The sequence below is a fragment of the Ranitomeya variabilis genome, chromosome 6 (assembly GCF_051348905.1).
Source record: "Ranitomeya variabilis isolate aRanVar5 chromosome 6, aRanVar5.hap1, whole genome shotgun sequence".
NCBI classification, from domain to species: Eukaryota; Metazoa; Chordata; class Amphibia; order Anura; family Dendrobatidae; genus Ranitomeya; species Ranitomeya variabilis.
This window is the reverse complement of record NC_135237.1, coordinates 53,415,680-53,443,612: the sequence shown is the minus strand read 5'-3', so window position 1 is coordinate 53,443,612 and position 27,933 is coordinate 53,415,680. Positions and strand designations below refer to the sequence as shown.

Below are 27,933 nucleotides of genomic sequence, written 5' to 3'. Positions count from 1 at the left end.
AGCGCAGGAGAAGAAGAAGGGCGTGGAAGTGGGCGTGAACAAGCTGAAGAGCGCGAAAGACAATGGCCGCCCAGTCTAAATATCTCGGCCCCTTGAGGACGTGTCCGTCAGCAGCCGAGATCCGCCTCCTGATCCTCAATGGTGGGCAGAGACAGAGGAAACGAAACCGCCCACGAAGGAGAGAGCGGGAAAGGGACCAGGAAGAAGGAGTGAGCGACATGGAGGACGCCATGGCGAGCCGCCCGGAGCCGGAGCGTGGGGTCGGAGCAGAGGACTCCCCCAGCCACCCGGAGGGGCACCACAACCAGGCCTCCACCGCTGATGCTGAATTCCTGCAGGCCGGAGTGGACGAGCTCAGCGACCGACCCCGGCGGGCGCAGCTGAGCACTGAGGCCGGGTGGAAGAAGACCATCATCAGGAGCCTCACCAGACATCTGTCGGCAGCCTCGTCTGGTCCGGAGCAAGAAAGAAGTTCCAGCGCTCCGAAGCCAGAAGGCAAGGCCCTGCCGGAAAGCGAGATGCTGCAAACGGAGATGACAACGCCGCAGCGCAAGGCCCCGCAACCAGCGTTCCAGATCCCAGTGGAGGCAGAGCAGACCGGCACCGGAGGGACCGCATCTGAAGCAGGTATGAAGGACAACCCTGCCCTGATGACTGACACCACTCCAGTGACTGCTAGTGCCACAGCTGCTGACTCCGTTCCAGTGACTGATCTTGCGGCAGCCGCTACCTCTGCTGCAGCAAATGCCCATACTCAAGCTGCGCAGATCTCCATCGCTGCGCATGATTTAACTGTACATGAAAGACGGATTAACGGCGTTTGTCCAGCACTGGGTGTAACCCTGGACCTCACTTTGCCCAGGCCGGGAAGGGTTAAGTGCCGGGTGCAGCCCTGGAAGCCGTCCAACTAAACCTCGGAAACCTGAAACTGTACATAGTTAACTGTTTGTTTCCCTGCTTTTTGCTGCTTTAAACCCGACTAGGGTTAACTCTTAAAGGGATCCCTTTGTTTACCCGGGATCCCTTCCTCTGCTTTTGCTTTTGTTTCCTGTTTCCCCATTGTTATCAAGAACTGCCGCAATCATGAACAGTGCATGATACAAACTGCTTGTAAATAGTTTGCACCTTATTAAAGGCGCTCCCTACTGGTTTTACTTAAAGAAGGACTCTTTGTGAAGATACCACACTGGAACCTTTGCTGAGTATGGACTGGTAGCTTGAGAAGGCGTGCTACCTCATAAAGACTTGGTCCCCTCTTAAAGGGGATGTTCATTTGTTGCGCTTAAACCGTGATATTGCTTTAAGACCGGAAGCAATAATGTCTTGACCAAAGAACGTGATGATAATGTTTATATGAGAGAGTTATATGTATTTAATTCGTTAATTGTGAAGAAAAACTGATGATGTGCTCTGAGAAGTAAAAGGTGAAAAATAGAAGAAGGATGCAGTGGACCCGTAGGGATAGATGTGGTGTCCAGCATGCATGAAAGGAAGAAAGATAATGAGAAGGTTTAATGTTCGATAGAAAATGTTTTTGATAATGCTGATAGATAGTTAGGATAGAAGGTAAACCCTGAGTCCTCATAGGAGTCATGTAGAGATGACTTAGTGCTCTTAAACTGAAAGTAATGTTATGTTCTATACTGTGTATAGTAGTTGAAAAGGCAGTAGGCCCTGGCTGAACGGGGCGGTCCTGTAACAGAAAGGAGAGGCAGTAGGTCTGGTGCCGATAGGACAGGCGGTCCTGCAGATTTAAAGAAGGAGAATGAAAAAGTTAAAATACCTTATAATGTGATTATAGGAAGGTCTTTAGTGGATTAAGAGTGTATGTCCTTAAAGGCGAAGTTAAATTATTGTTCAACAATTTTTGCACTTAGTAGAATACCCGGTTGGGTAAGAAAAGTTAATTATAGCATGTTGCTATGATATTTTACCATGTTTGTAACGTTCAAGTGTCCTCACCTCCCATAAAGGAAAGCCTGTTCAAATATGCTTATTGTTATTGCACTCAACAAAATTGTATGTCTTTTTGCTAACTTGTATTGTTGTTTTCTTCCCAGTCCCGGAGTACTGTGTTTAACCAGGGGGGAGTGCAGCGCCCCAGAGTCCTGGTCGTTGCAGTACTGTGGCTCCGCCACTATGGGGAGCTACGGTGCGTCCGATGGCACTGAAGGAGTTCATCTGATCAGGTATCACAGACACCAATACATTTCACAGCTGGGCCTCCGGGGGGAGCTAAGGGTGCTATTCATTAGGCCACTCCCCACCATAGTGGGTAAACTGGGGGTCAGGCAGGAAGTTAGATCAGAAAGCTGACTGTATTGGACGAAGCAACACCTGGTGGCAGAGGGTGTTGTGGAGGAAGAGACAGTAGGGTCTCTGTCAGGGGTGGGATCCTGACAGAGGCTTGGCAACGAGAAAGAACGTAAAGGGACCGCGCCTGCTCTGGGTAGCGGCGTGTTGTGGATTCTGTTTGTGGGCTCCCTCTGGTGGTTACTGCTGGTACTGGGTGACTTTGGTGGGTTGCGGCCTTTGGTTTCCACCTGTCCATCAGAGGCTGGGTGTTTCCTATTTTACCTGGCCTTTCTGTCATTCCCTTGACGGCTATCAATGTATTCAGATGTGCTCTGTTTGGTTCCTGCCTACCTGCTCCCAGATCTTTCAGGATAAGCTAAGTGCTGATTTTCAGTTGTTGGTTTTTTTGTCCAGCTTGCTTATTATGTCTCTATGCTAGCTGGTAGCTCTAGTGGACTGAGGTTCTCCCCATGTGCCATGAGTTGGCACATGGGTTCTTGTAATCTCAGGATGGTTTTTTGATTAGGGTTTTTTGCTGACCGCTCAGACCCCTTTTGTATCGTTCTGCTTTCTAGTTTACAGCGGGCCTCAATTTGCTGAACCTATATATATCATCTCTATGTGTGTGCCTTCCTCTCATTTCACCGTCAATACATGTGGGGGGCAACTATACCTTTTGGGGTTCATTCCTCTGGAGGCAAGTGAGGTCTTTATTTTCTCTGCAGTACTAGTTAGCTCTTAGGCTGGTGCGTGGCGTCTAGAACCAACGTAGGCACGCTCCCTGGCTATCTCTAGTTGCGTTTGTCAGGCGTAGGGCAGCGGTCAGCCCAGGTTCCATCACCCTAGAGCTCGTCCGATATTTTGTATTACTTTGCTTGTCCCTTGCTATCCCTAGCCATTGGGATTCATGACAGTATAGCCGGCCCACAAAGTGTTAATTGTTTGGGCTGAAGCAGGAGAAAAAGAAGTGTTTAAGGGAAATTTTTTTTTTTTTTTTTTTCCTTCAGAGTTTTGCTGCCTAGCCCTTAATTGCTGTCTAGCTGCTTCTTACCTCCTCTTAACCCTTGAATGGCTCTGATCTTAGCTGTTTAACATGGATGTCCAGAGTTTGGCTTCCAGCCTGAGTAATCTCGCGGCAAAAGTTCAAAACATACAGGATTTTGTTGTTCACACTCCCATGTCTGAACCTAGAATTCCTATTCCAGAGTTCTTTTCTGGAGATAGATCTACCTTCCTGAATTTCAGGAACAATTGTAAATTGTTTCTTTCTTTAAAATCTCGCTCCTCTGGAGACCCTGCTCAACAGGTCAAGATTGTAATATCTTTCCTGCGAGGCGACCCTCAGAATTGGGCATTTGCATTGGCACCAGGGGATCCTGCATTGCTCAATGTGGATGCATTTTTTCTGGCATTGGGATTGCTCTATGAGGAACCCAACCTGGAGATTCAGGCTGAAAAGGCTTTATTAGCCCTCTCTCAGGGGTATGATGAAGCGGAAATATATTGTCAAAAATTTCGGAAATGGTCAGTGCTTACTCAGTGGAATGAGTGCGCCCTGGCTGCAAACTTCAGAAATGGTCTTTCCGAGGCCATTAAGGATATTATGGTGGGGTTCCCTACGCCTACAGGTCTGAATGAGTCGATGGCTATGGCCATTCAGATTGATCGGTGTTTACGGGAGCGCAAACCCGTGCACCAGTTGGCGGTGTCTTTTGAACAGGCACCTGAGACTATGCAATGTGATAGAATTCAGTCCAGAAGTGAACGGCAAAATTATAGGCGGAAAAATGGATTGTGTTTTTATTGTGGTGATTCAGCTCATGTTATATCAGCATGCTCTAAACGCACAAAAAGGGTTGATAAATCTTTTGCCATTGGTACTCTGCAGCCTAAGTTCATTTTGTCTGTGACTCTGATTTTTTCACTGTCTTCCATTTCCGTCGATGCCTATGTGGATTCGGGCGCTGCCCTGAGTCTTATGGGTTGGTCATTTGCTAAACGCTGCGGTTTTAGTCTGGAACCTCTGGAAGTTCCTATTCCTCTGAAGGGAATTGACTCTACACCATTGGGTATGAATAAACCGCAGTATTGGACACAAGTGACCATGCGCATGACTCCCGTTCATCAGGAGGTGATTCGCTTCCTTGTACTGTATAATTTACATGATGTACTAGTGCTTGGTCTGCCATGGTTACAAACTCATAATCCTGTCCTGGACTGGAAAACAATGTCTGTGTTAAGCTGGGGATGTCAGGGGGTTCATGATTATGCACCTCCGATTTCAATCGCTTCATCTACTCCTTCTGAGATCCCTGCGTTTTTGTCTGACTATAGGGATGTTTTTGAGGAGCCTAAGCTCAATTCGCTCCCTCCGCATAGAGATTGTGACTGTGCTATAGAATTGATTCCTGGCAGTAAGTTCCCTAAGGGTCGTTTATTTAATCTGTCACTGCCAGAGCATACTGCTATGCGGAATTATATTAAGGAGTCCTTGGAAAAGGGACATATTCGTCCATCTTTGTCCCCTCTGGGAGCAGGTTTTTTTTTCGTGGCAAAAAAAAGATGGTTCCCTGAGGCCTTGTATAGATTATCGCCTTCTGAATAAGATTACAGTCAAGTATCAGTATCCATTGCCATTATTGACTGATTTGTTTGCTCGCATTAAGGGGGCTAGGTGGTTCACTAAGATAGATCTTCGCGGTGCGTATAATCTGGTGCGGATAAAACAGGGTGATGAGTGGAAAACCGCATTTAATACGCCTGAGGGCCATTTTGAGTATTTGGTAATGCCTTTTGGACTCTCCAATGCTCCGTCAGTCTTTCAGTCCTTTATGCACAATATTTTCCGTGAATATCTGGATAAGTTTATGATTGTGTATTTGGATGATATTTTGGTGTTTTCTGATGACTGGGAGTCTCATGTTCTACAGGTCAGGAAGGTGTTTCAGGTTCTGCGGGCCAATTCTCTGTTTGTGAAGGGCTCAAAGTGTCTCTTCGGAGTCCAGAAGATTTCTTTTTTGGGGTACATTTTTTCTCCTTCTACTATTGAGATGGATCCCGTCAAGGTTCAGGCGATTTGTGACTGGACACAACCTACATCTGTTAAGAGCCTTTAGAAGTTCTTGGGGTTTGCTAATTTTTATCGTCGGTTCATTGCTAATTTTTCCAGTATTGTTAAACCTTTGACTGATTTGACTAAAAAGGGTGCTGATGTTGCTGATTGGTCTCCTGCGGCCGTGGAGGCCTTTCAGGAACTTAAGCGCCGGTTTTCTTCTGCTCCTGTGTTGTGTCAACCAGATGTTTCACTTCCTTTTCAGGTTGAGGTTGATGCTTCCGAGATTGGAGCGGGGGCGGTTTTGTCACAGAGAAGTTCTAATGGCTCGGTGATGAAGCCATGTGCATTCTTCTCTAGAAAATTCTCGCCCGCCGAGCGCAATTATGATGTGGGTAATCGGGAGCTTTTGGCCATGAAGTGGGCATTTGAGGAGTGGCGTCATTGGCTTGAGGGTGCTAAACATCGTGTGGTGGTCTTGACTGATCACAAGAATCTCATTTACCTTGAGTCTGCCAGGCGTTTGAATCCTAGACAGGCTCGTTGGTCGTTGTTTTTTTCTCGTTTCAATTTCGTGGTTTCATACCTGCCAGGTTCAAAGAATGTGAAGGCAGATGCTCTTTCCAGGAGTTTTGTGCCTGACTCTCCTGGAGACTCTGGGCCTACTGGTATCCTTAGGGATGGGGTAATATTGTCCGCCGTATCCCCAGACTTGCGACGTGCATTGCAGGAGTTTCAGGTGGATAAACCGGATCGTTGTCCACCAGAAAGACTGTTTGTTCCGGATGATTGGACCAGTAGAGTCATCTCCGAGGTCCATTCTTCTGTGTTGGCTGGTCATCCTGGAATATTTGGTACTAGAGACTTGGTGGCCAGGTCTTTTTGGTGGCCTTGTCTAGAGATGTGCGTACCTTTGTGCAGTCTTGTGAAGTGTGTGCTCGAGCTAAGCCTTGCTGTTCTCGGGCCAGTGGGTTGTTGTTATCCTTGCCCATCCCGAAGAGGCCTTGGACGCACATTTCCATGGATTTTATTTCTGATCTCCCGGTTTCACAGAAAATGTCCGTTATCTGGGTTGTGTGTGACCGCTTTTCTAAGATGGTTCATTTGGTGCCCTTGCCTAAGTTGCCTTCCTCCTCTGAGTTGGTCCCTTTATTTTTTCAGAACGTGGTTCGTTTGCATGGGATTCCGGAGAATATCGTTTCTGACAGGGGATCCCAGTTTGTGTCTAGATTTTGGCGGACGTTTTGTGCCAAGATGGGCATTGATTTGTCTTTCTCGTCTGCATTCCATCCTCAGACGAATGGCCAGACGGAGCGAACTAATCAGACCTTGGAAACTTATTTGAGGTGTTTTGTTTCTGCTGATCAAGATGACTGGGTTGCTTTTTTGCCACTGGCCGAATTTGCTCTTAATAATCGGGCTAGTTCTGCCACGTTGGTCTCTCCTTTTTTTTGTAATTCGGGGTTTCATCCTCGTTTTTCCTCTGGTCAGGTGGAGTCTTCGGATTGTCCTGGAGTGGACGTGGTGGTGGACAGGCTGCATCAGATTTGGAACCAGGTGGTGGACAATTTGAAGTTATCTCAGGAGAAGACTCAGCAGTTTGCTAATCGCCGTCGCCGCGTGGGTCCCCGACTTCTTGTTGGGGATTTGGTGTGGTTGTCTTCTCGTTTTGTCCCTATGAAGGTCTCTTCTCCTAAGTTCAAGCCTCGGTTCATCGGTCCTTATAGGATCTCGGAGATTCTTAACCCTGTATCTTTTCGTTTGGATCTCCCAGCATCGTTTGCTATTCATAATGTGTTCCATCGGTCGTTGTTGCGGAGGTATGAGGTGCCCGTTGTTCCTTCGGTTGAGCCTCCTGCTCCAGTGCTGGTGGAGGGAGAATTGGAGTATGTTGTTGAGAAGATCTTGGATTCTCGTGTTTCCAGACGCAAACTCCAGTATTTGGTTAAGTGGAAGGGTTATGGTCAGGAGGATAATTCCTGGGTGGTCGCCTCCGATGTTCATGCGACTGATTTGGTCCGCGCCTTCCATAGAGCTCACCCTGATCGCCCTGGGGGTTCTCGTGAGGGTTCGGTGACCCCTCCTCAAGGGGGGGGTACTGTTGTGGATTCTGTTTGTGGGCTCCCTCTGGTGGTTACTGCTGGTACTGGGTGACTTTGGTGGGTTGCGGCCTTTGGTTTCCACCTGTCCATCAGAGGCTGGGTGTTTCCTATTTTACCTGGCCTTTCTGTCATTCCCTTGCCGGCTATCAATGTATTCAGATGTGCTCTGTTTGGTTCCTGCCTACCTGCTCCCAGATCTTTCAGGATAAGCTAAGTGCTGATTTTCAGTTGTTGGTTTTTTTGTCCAGCTTGCTTATTATGTCTCTATGCTAGCTGGTAGCTCTAGTGGACTGAGGTTCTCCCCATGTGCTATGAGTTGGCACATGGGTTCTTGTAATCTCAGGATGGTTTTTTGATTAGGGTTTTTTGCTGACCGCTCAGACCCCTTTTGTATCGTTCTGCTTTCTAGTTTACAGCGGGCCTCAATTTGCTGAACCTATATATATCATCTCTATGTGTGTGCCTTCCTCTCATTTCACCGTCAATACATGTGGGGGGCAACTATACCTTTTGGGGTTCATTCCTCTGGAGGCAAGTGAGGTCTTTATTTTCTCTGCAGTACTAGTTAGCTCTTAGGCTGGTGCGTGGCGTCTAGAACCAACGTAGGCACGCTCCCTGGCTATCTCTAGTTGCGTTTGTCAGGCGTAGGGCAGCGGTCAGCCCAGGTTCCATCACCCTAGAGCTCGTCCGATATTTTGTATTACTTTGCTTGTCCCTTGCTATCCCTAGCCATTGGGATTCATGACAGCGGCGGTGCCCAAGAAAGGATTAGAAGAGAAATAGATTGTGCTGAGTGAGAAACGAGATCAAGCGATAGGAGAATACCAGTAGGGGTCGTGCTGTAAGACCGGAGCAACACCCTGCTGAGGCGCACTACCGGTGGCCGGAACGCCGAGAGAGTATTTCAACATTCAGCTTCAAGCAATACTCTAAACAGCAGCAGGACAGTCAGTCTAAGGCGGGCTGTCTCACACAAATCACCTATGAAGTCTTGGGGGGCACCTTGTGGAGAGGGGCGACTCTAGGGTCCCGGAAGAGCTCCGAGCCTACCCGTCAAACGGGTGCCGTCCCAACCAGAACACCAGGGAGGGACGGAGGATTAGAAGAACATCATTTAATCGAGTTGTGAGGGAACTTAAGAAACAGACACAACGGTTGTGGGGACTCTCCGTAAGCACAGCAGGGGAGGACCACAACACATAGCGCTAGAAGGAAGGCACCGATTTCCACCTGTGAAGAGAGCTCTGGAGGTGCCATTGGACCGGCCGGACTTGCGCAGCCTGGTGAACCGTATTCTGGACTGAGGACCCAGAGATCTTCAGTAAAGAGGTAAAGAGACTGCAACCTGGTGTCCTCGTTATTTACTACAGCCTCACCCCCATCTACATCATCCACTCCTAGTAATCCCCTGTACGCCCCACGGCAGGGTCACGGATCGGGGCCTAGCCGCCGTGACAACCCCAGAGCAGAGACTCAGAGGCCCGGTACCGGGTACCCCTCAGCCCTGCGGCAGTGGGGGCGCTACAGAGGCACTTTTATTTTTAAAGAATTTGATTTGGAGGCGACATACTGTACAGCAGTGCGTCCATATAGGTTTGACATATAAACCCATAAGAGTTCCATATTCTGCCATACAGGATCCATGGAGGAGGCCTGAAGATCAATAGCAAGGTCTAAAATCTCACCGGTGCCCCTTCAGCAGTGCAGAAACATCCATTTTTATTATTAAAAAAGTAGAAAACGATTGCAACAAGTGTGAACTGACCTGTAACTTCACAGGAGGATCTTTTTGTGACTGTTTATCACTTTCTAACTTTTCTTCAGATCGGTGTCTTGACTTGGAAAGAAGGCTTTGTCGTCTACCCAGCTGTTTTCCTACAGATTTTGAGGGCTCAGGTCCACTTGGTCTCCCCTGCTCCTTATCCCTCTGAGTCTGAGCGCTAGGCTCAATGGCCGTCATATCATCTCCTTCATTGAGTTGAGCTCTTCCTTTCCCTGAAGATGGCAGGGTTCTTTGTAGCTTTGTTGCAGACTTTTTTAGGTTATAAACCATTTCTGGAACCTGTTGCATTATTTTATTTTCTGCTTTATCTTCCAGTCTCTTAATTGTTGTCTTGCTTGATTTGCTATCCTCTTGATCGGCCATTTTTTCTTTACTGGAGACAGCATTGGGCCTTCTTCCTTTTCTCTTCCAAGACTTTAATTTTTGTTTCTTAATTGTTACTTCTTTTTCTTTTCCCGTTGTCTCTTCCTTTGGATTTAGTGAAAGAAACTGATCTTTACTTTCTGGTCCCCCACTTATCTAAACAACAGAAAGGAAACTGACCAGGCTGATAACAGTGGCACGATCATACTATCGATGCTAAGTGCTGTCAAATTTTTATTTTATTTTTTTTTAAAGTTAAAGGGGCTTTCCCGGTTTCGGGAAAACACTTATTCCCTAGCTGCACTTTATTGTAAAAAACAAACTGTGCTTTACTCAACCTCCCCAGGTCCAGCGCTTAGTCTCCACCATGGCTCCCGGTGTCTGTAATAGTCCGCAGTGCTGATATCACGTCAACAGCGCTGTAGCCAATCAGTGAGCTCGGCGGTTTTGTCCCAGTTGCTGGCATGAGCTTCTTAGAGCTGCTGAGCTTAGTGATTGGCTGCAGTGCTGTCGACACTCGCAGCAGTGCAGAGACTCAGTGCTAGACCCAGGGAGAGTGAGTTGAAAACATTTACGGTAATTGCTATCTTTCTTCACAGTTTTTTTGATTCATCTTTTAGGCAAATGACAGAAAGTCTGTATGAAATAACTCAGGAGTCCATCTCTGCACCGAATCACCCATGTGCTAGGATGAAGAAGACTGGCAGCAGTAAGAGCCAGTAGTGTTGCACAGTTTCTATAGTGACTTCTTACCTTGGTGTCCACCATATAATCGTCCCTTGGTTCTGTAGTAGTGGATGCACCCAAATCCCTGCAAGCAACACGTCACATACAGATGAAATGGCAAGCAATTACATCAAAATCCTACAGTAATGTGTAAATCTGAACATTTTATGCAATCAGGGCCGGTTTTAGACAAAGTGGGTCCCTGGGCAAAAGTTTAGAGTGGAGCCCCAAATGCTCACATATTGCCCCATCACACAGAAACATTTTGGTTGTAGTTACATGCGCTGAGTTCAGGCCGTTAAACGAGCGTGATCAACAATATTGAAGTCATTCGACACTTGTTTCCCGGCCTCTACACCGGCTGAGGAAGAATGATGGGAACAGAACAATCAACAGTAGATCAAGCTGTCCCTATACAGTATCATGTTATCAGCAGCACATCTGAAGATATGCTGCTGAGAACAATGATTTTGGTTCTGGTATAAACAATTCAATCACTCAATTAATAGGCAGCTCTATGCTTGTTTAGTATAATGCACCCCATAGCCCTCCACATAGTATACTGCATTCCCCATAGTCCTCCATGCAGTATGATGCAGCCTCTATATATTATAATGCACTCCCAATAGTCCTCAATAGAGTATAATGCAGCCCCCATATAGTGCACATAGTATAATGCACACTCCATAGTCTTTGATAGAGTATAACGCAGTCCCCATAGAGTATCATGCAGCCTCCATAGAGTATAATGCAGCCTCCATAGAGTATAATGCAGCCCCATATAGTATAATGCAGCCCCATAGAGTATAATGCAGCCCCATAGAGTATAATACAGCCCCCATAGATAATTATGCAGCCCCATAGAGTATAATGCAGCCTAAGTAAAAAAAAATAAAGAGCATTTGGAGGGGCATTCAAAGGCAACAAGCATAAAAATGTGCTCTAAAATATGTGCATAGCTGATACAAGTGCCTTACAGAGCAATGCAAAAGTGATTAAATGTGAATACCAACATTAAGAACAGTTTTAATTTTATCCTACTTGCAACAATTTCAGCATGTGCAAAATCAGAGGTTGTCCATCTTTGGTGATTTTTTTTTTACTTAACTGCATATGTTTGGAACTAAAAATTGTGGGTTTTTTTGCTATTGGGTTTTATTAAAAAATGTTGCATTATTTGGTTTTACAGGCCTTTTTTTCTCTGCACATTCTACTTTAATATGATCTGTGATCATAAATTAACTGAGAGAAGCTTGGAAAAAGACAAATAAATGAGTAACAAACTCATCGTCAGACATCATAGCGAGCTCACTGATGGATTCTCAGGTAACTTGTTCTATAGCCAGCAGTAGACAATTCAACAACGAGGCTAAAGAAAGAAAATGGCGCAAAATTTATACTGAAACCCATTTGCAAATATGATTTTTATCCCAAAATATATCAAAAAAATGTCACCGAAGAATGACAACCCCTTTAAAACAGTTTTGTTTTCTTTACTTACCCCTGATCTAGATCATATGTGTATTCAATCTCAGAAAAACCTATGTCCCCTTCTTTTTGTATTTTAGGTTTTTTGTGAAGAGAAGATACAAGAGAATCTGCGGGGGGCGCTCCTTCTCCCTAGATAAATAATACAAATAGGAGAACGAGACATAAGAAAGCTGCCCGAGTCTCGACACCTCCCATTTATGCTGCCCTGGGACCACCAAGAAGGCCCAATCATTTTTCTCAGAAATTCATGTGAGTGCGAAGAGACCTCAGGGCTGTGCTGCGCGATGACCTTGGAACAGTCGCTGATAATTCGGTGTAATAGTCACCCCTCACTCATTACAGTAGGAGGCATGGACGACTGCCGTCATACAACATATTAACATTTTTAACAATAGGCACCAAAGAGATCATAGACACAAAATAATCAGAAATGCTGACGATTACGGATGGGGACAGAACAATCATTAATATGATTGTTCTGTGCATGTTATCGCCAGCACATCTCCTGTTTACATGGAGCAACGTGCTGCCAATTGAATTTTTTTTACAGCATAAGCCAATAAATAAGAATATTAATTGTTAGTTGGGTTATTAGTTATTGGTTAACTGGGTGAGCGGCGGCATGTTTACACGGGCCAATCATCGGGAGTGAGTGTTCTTATGAATGCTTGTTCACGGGTTTCTCGTCTGACTAAATGCACCTTATGCCAGGTTAAAAATAATTGATAATGGTGGTGTAAATAGGAGCTGTGCTGCTGATAATATCATGCTATATGGGGACAGAGTGATGGTGTTCATGATCGTTCTGTCCCAATCAGTACTCATCGGCTTGTAAACAAGCTCCGATCGACTTTTACATTTGATCCTATAAACGATCCAATCAATGGCAAATGAGCATTTTACTTGTTCGTTGGATGATCGTCAGCATGTTTACACAGGATGAATGAGCGTTGTTCACTGATACTGAATCCTTCTAAATGCATCTTTTGATAGTACGTCTAGATGGCCGAGTGTGGCCCGTTACCGAGCATCACATACAAGTCCTTCGTCTGGTTTGTGCACAGTCTGATAAAGCATGATGGACAATGCAATCGTTCTGTCCCATACAGTCTCCATACAGCATCATGTAATCAGTAACCCTGTGCCTGATTACACGGGATGATGCACTGCTAATAACAATGACTTTTCCTGCTCATTGGTTGGGTAATTGCTGACAAGTCTACAAGGGTCAATAATTAGGAACAAGTGTTTGACAATTGTCAGCTCATCTAAATGCAGCTTTAGGCCGGCTATACACATTAGGTGACTGTTGGCCAAACAATGTTTTGGCCAATCATCACAGCCATCCCAGCCAACTCCCTCATATACGGGAGTTGCTCGTTTGGTGGAGAGCTTCTGTGTTCTTTATGAAAAACCCGCCAACTGACACGTCGGCCGACGGCTTATATACGGCAGCACAATGCGACCAGCAGTCCAAAAATCATTCCTGTTCAATCGACATCTCTCCTGGCCAGCACCACCATACACATTAGACCATCTGCCAAACTCGTCAATATTGGTGGCTTCAGCCAACATTGGTCTAATGTATATGGCGGCCTTAATTTAGTCACATAACAGTAACACCAAAGCAGCAGATGCAAATCTAGAGCCACCAGACCACACACTGTGCTGCAATCCCATACTAGCATGCAAACATGCAACCCCACAGAGCAGCGCTGTAAATTACACAATGTCATTGTGTATTAGTACATTGCAATTTACAGCGCACATGCACAATTAAAAGCAAGTCATGCGACAGAAGTTGTAGTGGGGTCGGGTTAGCCGTCCTAAATAGTGATGAGCGAGTATACTCGTTACTTGAGATTTCCCGAGCACGCTCAGGTGTCCTCCGAGTATTTTTTAGTGCTCAGAGATTTAGTTTTTATTGCCGCAGCTGAATGATTTACATCTGTTAGCCAGCATAAGTACATGTGGGAGTTGCCTGGTTGCTAAGGAATCCCCACATGTAATCAAGTTGGCTAACAGATGTAAATCATTCAGCTGCAGCAATAAAAACTAAATCTCCGAGCACTAAAAAATACTCGGAGGACACCTGAGCGTGCTCGGGAAATCTCAAGTAACGAGTATACTCGCTCATCACTAGTCCTAAACCCCCCTAAGCATGTCCCGGTTTAGAGTATATATATATATATATGTATTTTTTCGTTGCCATGTATATGTTATATTTAATGTATATTTCCTAGGAAAAGTGTAGTATTAATATTGAACCACTAGATGGAGATAGTGAACATAATGTAGGATAGGAATTTAGTAATAATGTAAATTGTTAAAGGGAACCTGTCACCCCCCCTCAGGCGTTTGTAACTAAAAGAGCCACCTTGTGCAGCACTAATGCTGCATTCTGACAAGGTGGCTCTTTTAGTTATGCTCCCTGCACACGCTGAAATAAACGTTTATAAAATGAGCCCCTCATACCCTGAAATCGCCAGGGAGGCGGGTCTTTCCTTCCTAATCAGACGCCTCCCAGCCGTCACTCCAGGCCTGTGCGCGCCAGGCGCCACCTCCTCTAGCTTCAATATCGTCCCCGGCACCTGCGCATTAAGTTTACTTCGGGCATACACAGTTGCGCTGCCCTTCGTACTTACAACGCAGGCACCGGGGAGGATAATGCAGCAAGAGGAGGCGGCGCCCGGCGCGCAAAGGCCCGGAGTGATGGCTGGGAGGCGTCTGGCTTAGGAAGGAAAGACCCGCCTCCCTGGCGATTTCAGGGTATGAGGGGCACATTTTATAAACGTTTATTTCAGCGTTTGCAGGGAGCATAACTAAAAAAGCCACCTTGTCAGAATGCAGCATTAGTGCTGCACAAGGTGGCTCTTTTAGTTACAAACGCCTGAGGGGGGTGACAGGTTCCCTTTAAGATTAATTATAACACACTAGTGACACCAAGTATCATACAAATTACCAATGAAACTAGTCCAGACTACATCAGGATACCCGGGGAACACCACATGTGCAAAAATTGTAGTATAACACTACCAAAGACTTAAACAGATCATGCTCAAAACATGGTAAGGCCAAAGACAACCACAACAGAGAATATGAATATATAAATATTTATTTATTGAGTGGCGATAAAAAATACAGAATTAATAAAACCAAATAATTTAATATATATGTAATTAGTATTTGTGCGCGTATCAAATTCAATCAAATGGCAGGCATCATATGTATTATATCCGTAAGGACTCCATATATAAAAAGACACCCATTGTTGCTTATCAGCAAATAGTGCTAAAAGCAAAGAGAGAGAAAAGGACAGGGACAGAAGAGAAATTGCATGTGTAGCACCCCAGGTAACCGGTTGCTACAGTGATGTTGCCTTTCCTTCGGGGAGGGTAATATCATGCTCAGAGGCAATAGCGTTCTCTTTGTCAGGTGAGGAACCCACATACAACACATTCCAAATCCAGGCCAGGAGGGCGAGCTCAGGACCTGGATTCAGGAAAGCTTCCCTGAGCTATATGTATCCTGACCTGGAGGAGGAGTTAGCCAGTTGGAGAGAGACACTGAGACGGAAGGACGTCTGGAACAGACAGAGAGGCCTGGCAGCCACGTGGGAGCTGCAGCCTCGGGAAAGAGATTGCCAGAGAGGAGCTGGTTGAGGAACCTCAGCTAGGCGGAACTGGTAAGAGAGAGGTGCAGTTGAGCCGATTTGGGAGTCTGCAGCTCCTGGCAGAAAGTGGAAGAAAAGCATTGAGAACAGACAGTGGGGCGTGCAGCAGAAGTGTGAGCTGCAGCTTTAGAACAGAAGATAACCCGAGGGGTTGAATGTAGCAAGCTTCAAGCAGCAGGGACCTCATAGGACAGAGCTAGTTGGAAAGGCTTATGGACCTCAACTGATAAAGGGATTCTTCCATTGCCGCAGATCCGGCCGGGCCACATCACCATCCGTGCCTGGTACCCTGGACTGTGGCCTGCTAACTACAGTAAACCAGGTAAAGACTTTACAACCTCTCCTTATTCGTCGGCTTATACCATCTGGCCCACATACCTTGGGGGCCCTGGGGACCCCGCTTCACCTGTGCAAAGCATCACCATCATTGCTGCGTCGGTCCCCATATTGACCGAACACCACAGGTAGCGTCACTACAGACTTTATCACAATACCCCTTAAAAGACCTTTCCCCTTTAATTGGACGCCCAGGGCCATGGACCGGGTCGCAGCCACCGTGACATCCCCTTCAACAGAGCCCGGACCCGGTACCTAGTACCCCGCTGCCCTGCTAGGGCACTCCACATGTTGTGAAGCTTGATGTGGAAATAACTTGGATGTGCTGAGTAAAGAACCAAGTAAAGCTGTTGTTGTTAAAGTTGAGCTGGACTGTGTTTGTGTGAAACTGGCAACAGAAAGGCTTCTACAGTACAGGGGGGACCCTGGAGGCGTAGAGACCCAGGACACAGGAATACAGAAGGAAATACATTATTGTATTGTGAGGAGAGGCCAGGGCGTGATACAGGGACTGCTCTCGGCCATGACTACCGCTCTGGCCAATCCCTACACTTGGCGTAGTCAGCAGGATACTGAAATCGTGCAGCGTGGGAAAGCTGTGAGTGAAGAGATTGATGTGATTGGAACAAGTAACTGCTGTGACCAGGAAGATAGAAGATGATGTGATTGATACACCAGGCTTGTCAAATTCCCTGAAAGAGACTGACTACTTGATTGTACCCAAGATGGTGGCCATGAAGATGGAGGAAATTGGCACCAAAAGAGAAGACAACCACTGTGACTTCACCCTTCGTGGGCAGAACAATGTGAAGAGGGAGCGAAAATCTGCCAGGTGGCGCCCTTCGTCCCGCCCCCGGTGGGGACGTCAGAGACACTTAGCACCACGCTTCCTGAAACAACTTGAAAGGAAATGGGTGGAGCGGATGGAAGTGACCCCACCCTGTAATGGGTAGGATCCAGAAGAAGAATCTGGGTGCAGCTGTGTGGCGTCATTATGGGACATGCGATGCATCCCTCCTGAGCACTCCATTGCGGGGGAATAGGACGCATCAAGTGGAAGTGGTGGCAGGAAACGGAGAGGGCCCGACCCGGGCGACAGAGTGATGATGCGGAAGATACGCACCCCATACCTGGAGCATAAAAATCCCGGCAGCTGCTGGGACCGGAGCACCGCTTGAGAAGGCTGGAGCTGCGATGTCCAGCCAATCAGGAACTCCTACAACAGGAACTGTGGGATGTGGAACTGGGACATTCACGACGACTGGAATGACTGGGAGAGCTGGAACCTATGTACCCGGAGCCAGTGTTGCAGCATTGATGGGGACCAGATTCAGCGACAGCCCCGACGGATCCTGAACCAGAAGAGAGGATCCGACTGGAACGGCATCATTGGGAGCCAGTGAGCCTCACAGAATCTGCGGAGGGATACACCAGACACGGGACAGGTGCGGCAGGACCACCGAAACCTACAGCAGTGAGTTTTCCTCGACCTGTGACCCCGAGAGACTATTCCTCATCAGCACCTGCTTCTCCACCTAGCCAGGTCCTTCCCTGGTCCCCCGCTTCTGGAATAGAGCCTCTCGACCTGTCCTGTGACCATCGTGGACAGGAGGCCAGGTCCCCATCCGATGCGGACATAGCGATGGGCCTTTCACATTGCTACCTCACCGAGGAGGGCCCTTTTCCTACACCTGAGCAGTCCGCTTGGATCGCGGACATGATTGTGGGCAAAAAGCAGCAGGAAAAGGAAATCTGGTCCTAGCTGCGGTAGTATGGAGAGAGCGCTTTAGTGGAGCGCCGCACTTACGGTCAACTAACGTACACCAACGTTGACCGGAGATTTGCATTCATACAGGAGGATGGCACCACCAGTGATAAAGTGTATATTAATGTCACGTCTGTAAAGTTTGGGAGTCCCCTACGTGAAGGAGACCGGGTCTCTTTTTATAAGGAGAATTGCCCCTGAGGTTATTATGCGGTGCAGTGGCTTTGCATATCGAAGATGGCGGCTCGGAAGAGAATCTAGGCCCGAGATGTGAACCCACGGTGTCCTGTGCTTCTGCTACCCCTACCTATGGTTCTGCTGCATCCTGGCAGCTGACAGGCTCTGCGGCTGCAGAGTCTCCTTCAAAGTCATCATGTTGACGTTGCCTTAAAGTGGGCATTCCTATTATAAACTGCTAGACCTGTGAGATCTGCTGGGAGCAGGGATCCCATGTCTGGAGTAGTACAGGTATCAGCTTTCTTAGGTATTATTTGCAACTATCGATCCATTCAATGGGGAGCTGGGGACCCAACTCTGGGGTCTCAGCAGTCTCACCCCGATGTTGCAGTTATCAGATGGAAAAGAGATAACTTGTTTTGCCAATATTCCTCTAAGTTTCTCACAATTTAGCTAAGCAATATGGTCATCAAGCATTTATGGAACGCTGTCACGATGATGTACTGTGGTCAGGCCTGTAGAGCAAGAAAGACGCCTCCTAATCCCATCGCAGAGCGAACAGTGGGGTCCACCGCCCAGCACTCTCCCATTAGTCCTGATTCCACAGGAGCAGTATTCATTCTGCGCTGCTGTGTGGGAGTGAGCGATCTCTGTGAATGTGTGGCCCCGTCCAGCATGAGAAGGATGAAATAATGCAGTCATCTAATGAAACAGTAATCAAATTGTGCTTTCTGACAGAACCATGAACCAAAACCTCTCATTCATGAAAAGACACAGGCTCCATCTTTCATGAAGGCTTTATTTGTGGTGTATGTTCGGCGAATACAGTGAAACCACTTTCCAGTGTATAAATAATCTGCACATACACTTTAAAGCGGAAGTGTGACTAGAATTCAAAAAACATATCTGCCTAGGTTATTACAGTTAGGTCCATATATATTTGGACAGAGACAACATTTTTCTAATTTTGGTTATAGACATTACCACAATGAATTTTAAACAAAACAATTCAGATGCAGTTGAAGTTCAGACTTTCAACTTTCATTTGAGGGTATCTCAAAGAAAGAAAATAGATAGATAGATAATTATTATTATTATTATTATTATTATGATAGATAGATTGACAGATAATAGATAGATATTATTATTATGATGATAGATAGATAGATAGATAGATAGATAGATAGATAGATAGATAGATAGATAGATAGATAGATAGATAGATATGGGATAGATAGATAATAGAGAGATGATAGATAGATAGATAGATAGATAGATAGATAGATAGATAGATAGATAGATACAGAGATCTGAGATTACAGAAACATAGATCAAATAAAATGAAAACACTTCCCCTACAAAAAAAGGTTCTAGTCAGTAAAACAAAGCTGCACCATCTAAAGGCACAATCTGTCCCTGTGCTTTTGATACTATATGCAAAAACTTGTATAGCCTTGCGCTATGGTACTGATTATAAATCTAGATATAAAAATTACAAAAACTGACCTGGAAATATCTGGGAAAAAGGATCCTGCTCCACTTTGAAGATGAGATGTATTTTTATGCAGTAAAGTGCTTGAATTCAGTGGTGGCAGGTGATGATCACTAGTTCACAATAATGGCCAGGAGCATGTTCAGCTCACCTCTGTGTATAATGCCCCCAGGTAAGGGAGGATTAATGAGCTGCTGTAGCTCTTATCCCTCTAAGTCAGCGATGCAAATTAGATTTATAGCCGCATTTTACACCACGCTATTTGTATAAGTTAAAAAGCTCCAAGATTTTGGTGCCAGAGGTATCCAGAGTGCTGTCTGCTCAGGCTGACCCAGGCTATCCACTAAGAAAACACCGCCGTACGCTGTAGTGACGTCACCAGTTGTGGGTCTCCAAAAAATAAATAAAGTAAAACACTAGGTTCATAATCGGTACCATAGCACAAGGCTATATAAATTTTTGCAGACATGTAGATAAATTGATAGATATTAGATCTTGATATTTGGATAGATGAGTTGCAGAAAACAACTTGTATTGCTGCATTATTATCCATAAAAACTCACCCTCCAAGTGAGGAGTTTCCTTAGCTCAGTTTCTAAGAATCTTTTCTCCTGCAGGAGCACTTGGTAGTTTGTTTTTACCTTGATGTATTTCTAAGAGAATTACCAAAATATTATCTATACATAATATTAATAATTGTGACCAATCATAATGAACAGAACGTCATCCGCATAGAATAAACAATCTACAAGAAATTATAACTCACTACTAATCAGTCTTCCTCTCAGAAAACTCTCGTCTCTCCAATCTGTCCTGCATCCTGCAGTTAGGCTCATATTTTTGTCCAGCTCCTACACCGATGCCTCCACCCTGTACCAGTCATTGCACTGGTTGCCCATCCATTACAGATTACATAATAAACTTACCATACTCACTCATAAATTCTGTTCAGAGCTGCACTTCATTATCTCTCCTACCTTATCTGTCTATTCATGCTCTCTATTCTGCTATAGATCAAAAATTAACATCTGCCACAATCTGAACCTCGCACTCCCGACTCCAAGTCTTTTCTCCACAAGCTCTCAGTAATGCACCGCACCACTCCAATCAATCAGATTTATTCCCAGTGTCCACAGTTCTAAGTCTGTCCTAAAAATACATCTTTGTAGGCAGAGGCAGAGCTGTCATATCACATCACTAATCTATCTTCTGATTTCTCCCTTATTACATTTTTCCTCAGAACATGGCCCTTTCTACCCTGTTTCCCCCACACATGCACTCAGTAGCACTTTATACTATACATAGTTACTGGCTCGTGACCGGTTTATGCAGCTTTACATGAATACCCAAATTATAATGAGGGCTGGACCATACCCTCCAAGCACTTTTTCCTTTTGTGTCAACCAGATTTACTAGTAGATTGTAAAATTGTGGTCGGGGCCCTCAATATATTGGTTATATATATATTAACTATTATTATTTTATTAGAAGAATCACTGAAAGAACACTCCAGAGAAAAAAAATCTAACGTGTGTCATGCTTATAGCAAGACACAATGGAGTGGTGCACGACTTACCACTTTGGGGATTTGAGTCATGTACCGCCACATAAATATCTGTACCAATAACACCATAATAGAGCAGTTTTAGAAGTGCCCATCTAACATATATTAGAACAATGACAATTTTTAGTAAAAAATGTTTTCTTCCCAAACCAATCTCTTGTATTAAAAGGGTGTTGCCAGAATCAAAAGTTACCAGCTATCCACAGGATAGATGCCAAGTGTCTGATCGCTAGGGTGCTACCACTAGAGTCTTCCATTAGAACCTTCCCATGACCTTCCATGGGTCCCATTGTCTCACATTATAATGGAACACCAATTGAACATGTGTGCTTCCCTCCATCAATGTCGTGACACAGATAGCTAAGTGTTCTTCTTGGCTACCTGTCAATGTCATAGACTTTGAAAGGAAAGGAAAGGCAGAAAACATGCTCCATCAATATAAATGGGGTACAAAGGACCCATGTTCTTGAGATTGGAGAAGGCCATCTTTTATTTTTTTCTGAAAAAGTGATAAGTTCTGGGAACTGCCCTTTGAGATTGTTGGTAATATACAATGATGGCACTATAGCAGCCCAGTAGTGATGAAGAGCAATTCAATTTATACTGCCCTGCAACAATGTCCTGTCCTCTGTGCCAGCCAGACCAGGTCAATCCTCACTTCTATGGTCTGGCATCCTTGGCGCTTATGGTGCTTACTAGGCCGTATAATATCATGAGGTCTAGTAAGCCCTAAAGGTGCCCAGAGTGCTAGGCTGAGGATGACGGGTGCAGAAATGAAGACCAACTACCTCGAAGGACTGGACTACATGACAGACCAGGGCAGCTCAAGTCAAATTGCTCATCTCGACTGCCAACAAAATCTTATTGCCAAATTGTCACAGACACACTGCGAGGATTTTGCTGTGGTTGCCACTTCGAGTAGTCATCACGTGACTGCTCATAAACAATTTGCCTACTTGTAGTTATGCGCCAGGAGGCGTCTCTTCCTGCTTCTCTAAATGTTCCATTGACAAGACATGTATTTTATTTTATTGACCTCAGTTCTCCTCATTTGACCATAAAAAATGGGAAAATTGACCAAGTGGCACATACATCATGAGATTTAAGTCTTACATTTTCGGTTTCTTCCTGGTCTTTTCCGAGCCTAGATCAAGAAAGAAAAACATAAAAATAGTGAATGTGCCACACTGAGTTTATCTTCTTTGTAATTAGGACTTTGTTTAAGGGCAAAGATACTGCACACCCATATAACCGATGTGACAAAGTGACCGTCCCTCGAAACGTAAACGGTTATTCCAATGTCATCAAATTATTCCTAGGATACAACATCACTATGGCCATGTTCACATGTCCATTAATCAGAACGGATCCAGCAGCAATCTGTTGGCAAAAAAGTTGTGCACACACATTGAAGTCTATGGAATTAATTAGCCATCCATTTTTCTCCCATCTGAAAGGATCCATTTTTTGCTTATTGGATCAGTTTCAAGTAGATGATTACGTCCAGTAGTATATGTTAAATATTTATTTTTCCACCTCCATTAAGCAAAAAACTGATCCATTTCATATGGGAGAACAACGGATAGAAAATTAACCGATCCGTTTTCCATAGACTTCAATGTTAAAAAAAACATATCTAGTTGAAATCATTTTTTTTAGCTGGACATAAAAGGTGTGTCTAATCCTTTGTTTGCGCAGAGAAATGACTCTTATTCCAAATGTCAGACTGCCAACCATCAAACATTTATTACATTTCCTGTGGATAGATGATATACAGTTGAAACTAGATGTTTACATACACTATATAAAAAGACAAATCATGTTTTTCTCAATATCTGACATGAAATTTGAATAAACAAGATTACCATATTTAATATTTGCCAATTCCCAGAATAATGAGAGAGAGAGGGTGTTTTAAAGCATTTTTATTACTTACTGCAAAGTTAAAAGTTTACATACATTTCATTAGTATTTGGTTCCATTGGCCTTAACGTGAATGGCTTGGGTCAAACGTTTGGGATTTCCTTCCACAAGCTTCTCACAATAGTTGGTCGGAATTTGGGCCCATTCCTCCTGACAAAACTGGTGTAACTATTCCAGGTTTGTAGGTTGCCTTGCTCGCACCGGCCTTTTCAGTTTTACCCATACATTTTCAATAGGATTGAGATCATGGCTTTGTCCTTGTTATCCTTAAGCCACTTTGTTACCATTTTTGAGGTATGCTTTGGGTCCATTTGGAAGACCCATCTCCACCCAAGCTTTAACTTCCTGGCTGATGTGTTGAGATGTTGCTTCAGTATTGCCACATGATCTTCTCATGATGCCATCAATTTTGCGAAGTGTACCAGTCCCTCTTGCAGCAAAACAACCCCACAACATGATGCAGCCACCCCCGTGTTTCACAGTTGGGATGGTGATTTTAGGCTTCCAATCTTCTCCCTTTTTCCTCTATAATATATGCGTATAATTGTTTGTACATATGAAAGAGGCACCTTCAGGTACCTTGAAATTGTACCCAAGGATGAGCCAGACTTATACAAGTCTACAATTCTCTTCCTGACATCTTGGCTGATTTCTATAGACTTTCCCATGATGATACACAAAGAAGCAGTGTTTTTCAGGTGTGCATTAAAATGTATCGACAGGTGTGTCTCTAATTAATTCATATGTTGCCAAAAACCTTTCAGCTTTCAGAAGCTTACAAACACATGACATCATTGTATGGGCATTCCAGAATTGTTTAAAGGCTTAGTAATCTTAGTGCATGTAAACTTTTGACTTTGCAGTAAGGAGTAAAAAATGCATTAAAACATTCTCTCTCTCTGATTATTCTGGCATTTGGCAAATATTACCGTAATAATTATGGTAATCCTAATTGACCTAAACAGGAAATATTTATGCTGATTTCATGTCAGATATTGAGAAAAACATGTATATGAGTATTTTTATATAGCGTATGTAAACTTCTAGTTTCAACTGTATATTATTTAGGGGACAGCCCCTTTTAGATCTCAGATGTAAATGAGAGCTACATCGTTTGCTTCTATACCTACTTGTGTAGTTCTATAGCTTGGGTGGCAAACAGTTGACCAACATCATGAATTATACTTTCCATTTCTTCCTTTGAATCTAAAGTGTAGAATCAGAATCTTCATTACAGCCTAGCAATGTACAGCAATATTCTTACATGCAGTTATGCAAAAACAAGATATAATAAATTCTGCTGGAAGGCAGCGGCAGAACGGGGAGAAGGAGTAATGGTCCCGAATTGCTTTTTTATGTGACCTACACTTTACGGTGAATTCAGTGGATAAATATGAAAAATATCAAAGTACAAAAAAGTAAAATAATTTTAGTTCTCAAACAATGGAAGCAGATTTTCTCTTGACCACACTTGGTCTGATGTGACTTCTCTTTATAATACAAGCCATGAAGCTGTGAGGGATCAGTCGTAAAGAGAAACCATTGGACCGCACAGACTTATTGTTGAGTTTGGGTTTGGAGACCCATGTTCAGTCCAGAGATCACGGAGACGTACGCGGAACACGTTATACAGATATCTGAATTCATCCTAAACCCTAGAGTCTTGATGTCTCTGTTAGTGCCCAAGGCAAAATTTCATAATGCGCCCAAAACCCTGTGTATATCATGCTCTGTATGATGGACCATCCTAAATTCAATGTCCTTTGCTTACACTGGTGATGAAGTGCTAAATATTCCCCAGTATCTACAGCATTAGCAGCAGCTTAGACGGATAATAGCACTGACTGAGGGCTCGTTCACACGACATATTCTCGGTCTGAGTGTTATCTGATAAAAAAAATGTATCACAGTTATTCAATGGGGCAGTGCAGGTGAATTATTTTTCACTGACTTAATCTGCATTAAAAATAAAAAAAAATGCAGCATGTTCGTTTTTCTTCCGTAAATTGGATAAGAGACCCATTCAAGTCTATGGATGTGAGAAAAATATATCGGATGCCATGTGGAGCCACAGAATAGCATCCAATTTTAATGGATACATTGCAATTCAGTAATAAAGGAAACTGTAAATGGTCGTGTAAATGACTAATAGACGCTGCTGTAAAAAAATGGATTGCATATAGATGACAAATGAGAAAAAAATCGTTTCACTTTTCTGGATGCAATTCTTATCGATTTTATATACCGTGGTGTGAACCTTAAGAGTTACAAACATGTTTATCCAGTCCTACACTAAAGGCTCATTTAGATGGGCCGATTTTGGCGCTCGTTTACTGTCCTACTTACATGCTATGACTAACTAGTAGGATTACTCAGTTTACCTACAGTAGCACATCCTCCATGTTATATGCCGGTAACGCTCAACTTAATGTACAGGATCCAATCACCTGATGAACAAGCATTTTGTTAATTTGCCGGATGATCACGTTTACAAGGGCCGATAGCCAGGAATGAGCGCTATAATGAACACTTGTTTTGTAGATTATCGGGTCATGTACATGGGCCTGGTTGGAAAAGCGATCATGTGAATTTACGTGGTAGTTCTACTCTAAAAGGAGACAAATGACTATTTCAATCTGGCAAAGAAATATAATGATTCATTCCATCATTGATCTACCAAATGCTCTCCCTGTCCCTCTAGACTAACGGAAGAATAAAACTTACGAATATCTGTATTGGCCAGAAGTTCTCGCAGAGATCTGATCAGACTTTCTATTTGTTGACTGTGATCTAAAATAACACAAGTAATGAAATCTTATTACTAAGTAAAGAGATCCTCCTCCTTTAGTGTACATCGACAGTACATCTAGCTATACAATCATTGGACTTTGAGATCTTGTGCTCTCTACGTCAACCCAGTAACTGGCTGCCGTAGAGGAAACGTCACCGGTGTACCGCAAGCATGTCAACAAAGTCGAGAGGGGAAAAGCGGTCCTAGACCAGCAATGCTGATTCTTACACTCATGATTCATGTAGGTTATACCTTTGGTTCAATTTACTATGAAACAGTGCAACACTTTTAACTCAGTACCCAGGCAGGATGCATAATTTCTTTTTGTCAAAACATACCAAACTTTAGATCTGGTCCTTGGATCTGCGCTCCACCTCTTGTCTTCCCTCTGACAAAACATAAAAGTAAAAAATATAAATCCATGTTTTAAAGCAGACAATTTGTACCGATCTAATCAGAATTATTATTTAGGATCTCTACACATATGAAATATAAAGCACCAGCTCGCCTTCTGAAATAATTTGAAGCAAAACAAGTAGAAATAAGTCTAGAAATATTTTTTTTCATTAAGGACCAGCTCTCCTCCCATTTGGCACAGGCATTTTTAATTAGCAGGAGGCTGCATGTGAGGGTGTAGAGGATGGCGTTACACCTCAATGACAATTCCTGACGTTTTATATGTGCGAAAATGTACTGTGTTTTATTGTCATACTCCTTTTAGGCTGCAGTCCCTCCAATTCAGGTGTGGCAAGGGTTAACTGTAGGGCCAGCCCGAGGTTGAGGAGGAGCAATAGGAATCTGGGTTAGCTTCATTTTCTGTAGTCAGTTAAGAAATAGAAAGTGAAAAAGTAAGAACGCCCCCTGGTTATGGTGATCTTCACTTTCCGATCATCTAACGAACAAACAAAACGATCATGCTTCAGGTGTGCTGCACAAAAGATCATCGCTCTCGACAGCACATCGTCCTGTGTAAATAAGACCTGCACTGCCGAGAACAATTGCAGCATATGCGTCCAGAATGTTTTATTACAGATTGTTGGGTGTGCCTCTATAAAAAGGCTACTAAATATTTACTGTTTGGTGGTTGTTTAACACCTCCAGTCAGTTCGTGAAAGCAAGCCTTTACTCTATAAGTACCCACTATTGTGCTAGCTTCCCTATAAGAAGCTACCTCCAGCAAGACATAGATTACTTCCTTTCTTTGACACTCTCAGTGCAGGAATGAATGTGTCGCATGGATTTATGTCTTTTTACATTAACTAAGGAATTTGCCCCTCAGACCACATGGGGTCATCATAACAGAACCAGACCCCAATCAGAGGACAAAAAAACATTCCTTATGTATGAACTGGCCGAATATTTAAGGACATAACTGTTTATCACTCACATAATGGTAATTCTGCTTCATGTCACCTGTATTATCTATGGCATTTTTCTGTGCTGTGTTATGCATAAATATGTGATTCTTCAGAATTTCTTTTAGTCTATGCCTGATGAAGAGACCGGAGTAGTCTCGAAAGCTTGCAATTTGTTATCATCTTTTCAGTTAGCCATTAAAAGGTATCAACCACTGAGGACTCTCAATTCTAAATATTTTTTCCTTCTGGAAGAAAACTAATCTGCTTACTTGTTTGAAGCATTATCTGTAAAACACCATATTACCTACTATATTTACCTATTGTACCACCCAAAAGCTCTTTTTTATAGGGGTTGTCTCATCTTGTTAAATGGGATAAATTGCAAAGTGCTTGTAAAGATAATAAACTACATTTTATCCCTTATTAAAAATCCTCTCTGTTCTCAAGAAAGGAGAGTTTTTTTAATGCTATAGTTTACAGCTCATTGCCTGTCAGCAACTTCTATTAGTGTGATTGATTTACTTAGCAAGAAGTGTGTGCTTGCTAGCTCTCTGATTTAGAGCAGGGGAAACCTTTTTTTCTGCTAAGGTCCATTTACATATTCATACCATCCTTTGTGGGCCGTACAAAAGTATCAACTTTGAAATTACTCTGTTATATTTGGTCAAACATTTAGTTAGCTCACCCTAATGTGATGGCTGGAGCTGCTTCTCTTTGGGGCAGCTGTGATGTTAGGCGGTATGAATGATGTTGCTACTCGTAACCTCTTTTCCAGGTTTGTGCCAGTCTGGACCACAGGCGACTCTTTGCGATAAGTTTTGTAAAGAATTTGCAGCAGTAAATCGTACCAAACACAGTGGGAAATTCACCACTGTCCTCAATACATTTATAGAACTCAAGCAGTGGGAGATCTGTAGTATACATCACATAGTGAACACCGAGACTGCTGTATATACATCACATAGAAGATACAGAGAAAGCTGTATACATTACATAGGATACACCAAGTCTCCTGTATATACATCATATAGGGGATACTGAG

General features: G+C 43.9%; 1 protein-coding gene across 1 annotated transcript in view; it reads right to left on the bottom strand.

Moving 5' to 3' along the window:
• Window positions 1-27,933, bottom strand: part of CCDC7 (coiled-coil domain containing 7) — a 100,791-nt gene that overhangs the window by 36,897 nt on the left and 35,961 nt on the right. The window contains exons 8-15 of the mRNA XM_077268494.1: window positions 25,872-25,921; window positions 25,467-25,532; window positions 23,873-23,948; window positions 21,933-21,963; window positions 19,819-19,908; window positions 11,823-11,941; window positions 10,349-10,406; window positions 9,215-9,751 (exon numbers count right to left, since the gene is read on the bottom strand). Coding sequence (XP_077124609.1) covers window positions 9,215-9,751; window positions 10,349-10,406; window positions 11,823-11,941; window positions 19,819-19,908; window positions 21,933-21,963; window positions 23,873-23,948; window positions 25,467-25,532; window positions 25,872-25,921 — 1,027 coding nt within the window. The remainder of the gene's footprint in view (window positions 1-9,214; window positions 9,752-10,348; window positions 10,407-11,822; window positions 11,942-19,818; window positions 19,909-21,932; window positions 21,964-23,872; window positions 23,949-25,466; window positions 25,533-25,871; window positions 25,922-27,933) is intronic.